The sequence below is a fragment of the Myotis lucifugus genome, unplaced genomic scaffold, assembly GCF_000147115.1.
Source record: "Myotis lucifugus unplaced genomic scaffold, Myoluc2.0 scaffold_1940, whole genome shotgun sequence".
Taxonomy (NCBI): Eukaryota; Metazoa; Chordata; class Mammalia; order Chiroptera; family Vespertilionidae; genus Myotis; species Myotis lucifugus.
This window is the reverse complement of record NW_005872988.1, coordinates 29,361-31,714: the sequence shown is the minus strand read 5'-3', so window position 1 is coordinate 31,714 and position 2,354 is coordinate 29,361. Positions and strand designations below refer to the sequence as shown.

Here is a 2,354-nt window from a genome sequence, read left to right as displayed (position 1 = left end):
CGGGCTACGCAGACGCACCCGGTGCTGCACCATCACCGTCCCCTCCCTCTGTGAGTGTGTGTGACCACCGCACACGGGCATGCACAGCACACATGCTCACACGAGCTCACACGAGCTCACACACATGCTCACACGAGCTCACACCACATGCTCACATGAGCTCACACACATGTGCACACGAGCTCACACAAGCTCATACACACGCTCACACAAATGCTCACATGAGCTCACACAAGCTCACACACATGTGCACACGAGCTCACACACATGCTCACACAAATGCTCACACGAGCTCACACACATGCGCACACAAGCTCACACATGCCCACACGAGCTCACACACAAGCTCACACACATGCTCACACGAGCTCACACACGTGCCCACACGAGCTCACACACATGCGCACACATACACACATGCGCACACGCGGCTTCTTGCTTACTGGTGGCCACCGCCCCGTTGTCCTGCAGCAGCTGCACGCGCACCGTGAAGCAGGCGCCCCGGGCGACGTCCATCACCTCCGGGCCCAGAACCACGGTCCTCACGGCTCGGCCTGGGAGAGAGCAGAGGCGCGTCCTGGGTGCCGGTGCCACCTGCCCGCGGTGCCCGAGGCCAGAGCCCCAGGTGTGGGGCCGCCCCCGCAGGCCCTCTCCCCTAAGGGGTGCGACCCCGTTGGCACCCGGAGGGGCTCCGCCTGCCGGCCACACGCAGATGCAGAGGCTGAAGCCCCTGACTGGCTGCCTGGGGGGCGGAGGGGGGGGCGGGCGAGGTGTCCCTAAGGCGGCGTCGCTGAGACGTTTGGTGTTTATTTGTTTGTGTGTTTTCTCGGCCGTGATTCTTTGAAGCAGCTCATTCAGAACCATCGGCTTCTACCAAATGGGCCGCAGGGTGTCGCCAAGTGCTGGGGGGGAGTGGGCTGCAGGGTCTGGGCGCACACGCTGGACCGGCCCCACGTCCCCCTCCTGCCTGGACCCCTGCGCCTGAGGGCGGCTTGGTGGGCGGGTCCCCTGCACGAGGACCCTCTGGGGTCTGCCCCCCAAGAGTGACGGCCTTGCGCACATCCCGACGGGGCGCTGGGCTTCGGGCCGGGACCGGGCGGAGCGGGGCTGGGAGCTCATGGAGGCGCTGGGAGGATGGAGGGCAGGGCCCGGGGTGGCAGGCCTTCTGGGTGTGCCCAGCAGGGGAACTAACCCAGAGCCCACTTGGCGGGGGAGTCGGGGGGCCACCAGCCCGGGACCCCGTCGGGGGAGGTGAGGCTGCGTCACACCCAGGGGTTCGGACAGGACCCCAAATTTGGGGCGGGGGCCCGGGATTCCTTCCCGAGGTGACCTGACTAAGGAGCTTAAGGGGCCCCCCCAGGGCCAGGCTCCGCTGGGAGGCTCCATTGAGGGGGGCGCCTGAGTTTGGCCCCCAGACTTGCACCCCAGGGTCCACCCTCCCCCCCAGGCCCCAGCCGAGGAGCCTGCTCTGGCTCAGCAGTGCCCCCGTGGCCTCTCCCCGCCCGGAAGCCCCAGGGCCCCCGAGGGGTGGGGGTCACCCTCGTCCTGTTGGGGCCACTTTAATGCTCGGGGGGCAGCATGGAGAGGAGGCAGCCCCCAGAGGAGGCCCCTGCAGGCCACTGGCCACCTGTGCTCATGTCACGTGCGGAGCTCAGGTGGGACCGGACGGAGGCTGTGGGTGCAGATGCTCAGGGCCCGTGGGTGGGGGACCCCGGGATCGGGTGCAAAGCCTGATGGGCCTCGCAGGTCACGAGCGCTGGGAGCCACGTGGAGCGTGTTCTAGGGGGGTTCTAGCTCCCCACTTCATCCCGGGCCCCCAGCACCTCCCAGTGACTGGCCAGGGCCCCCCGAGAAAACGCAGCCAGACTCGGCGAGACCAGGAGGGGGGCGGGGGACACCTACCCACCGGGTGGCCGTTGATCCACATCCCCCTGTAGACGAGCCCGGAGCAGTGGGCCATGCTGCCCAGGCCGCTGCGGACGTCACTGTGCCACTGTCCCTGCGGGAGCAGCCGGTGAGAGGGCAGCGCTGTCAGGGGGGTGAGCCCCTCGGGCGGCCACAGAGGACGCGTGTTCCCGTGAAGTCGGACCCTGCGCGCTGCGGGCAAGACCATCACCGGGGCCTGTGGGACCACGGGCTGCACGACCCCCCCTCACAGGGGCTCCTCTCTCCCGCGAGGGCCTGCGGGACCCGGGTCTGCAGCCAGGACACCGAGCAGACACCCCTCCTCGCTCCCGACAAGGCTGCAGCGGGGTCCGGGGTCCCCAGGCCACGTCCCGCCCTGGTGACAACTTGGAGCTGCGGCGTGGGCAGGGCTGGGCTGCCCCCTGGTGGCGAGTGGACGAGCGGCGGGC

The 2,354-nt window shown here is 68.6% G+C and overlaps 1 protein-coding gene across 1 annotated transcript in view; it reads right to left on the bottom strand.

Moving 5' to 3' along the window:
- Positions 1 to 443: 443 nt before the first annotated feature.
- Positions 444 to 2,354, bottom strand: part of MORN1 (MORN repeat containing 1) — a gene marked incomplete at its 3' end in the record, with an annotated part of 9,317 nt that continues 7,406 nt past the window's right edge. Inside the window, exons 7-8 of the mRNA XM_023748857.1 lie at positions 1,903 to 1,999; positions 444 to 554 (exon numbers count right to left, since the gene is read on the bottom strand). Coding sequence (XP_023604625.1) covers positions 444 to 554; positions 1,903 to 1,999 — 208 coding nt within the window. The remainder of the gene's footprint in view (positions 555 to 1,902; positions 2,000 to 2,354) is intronic.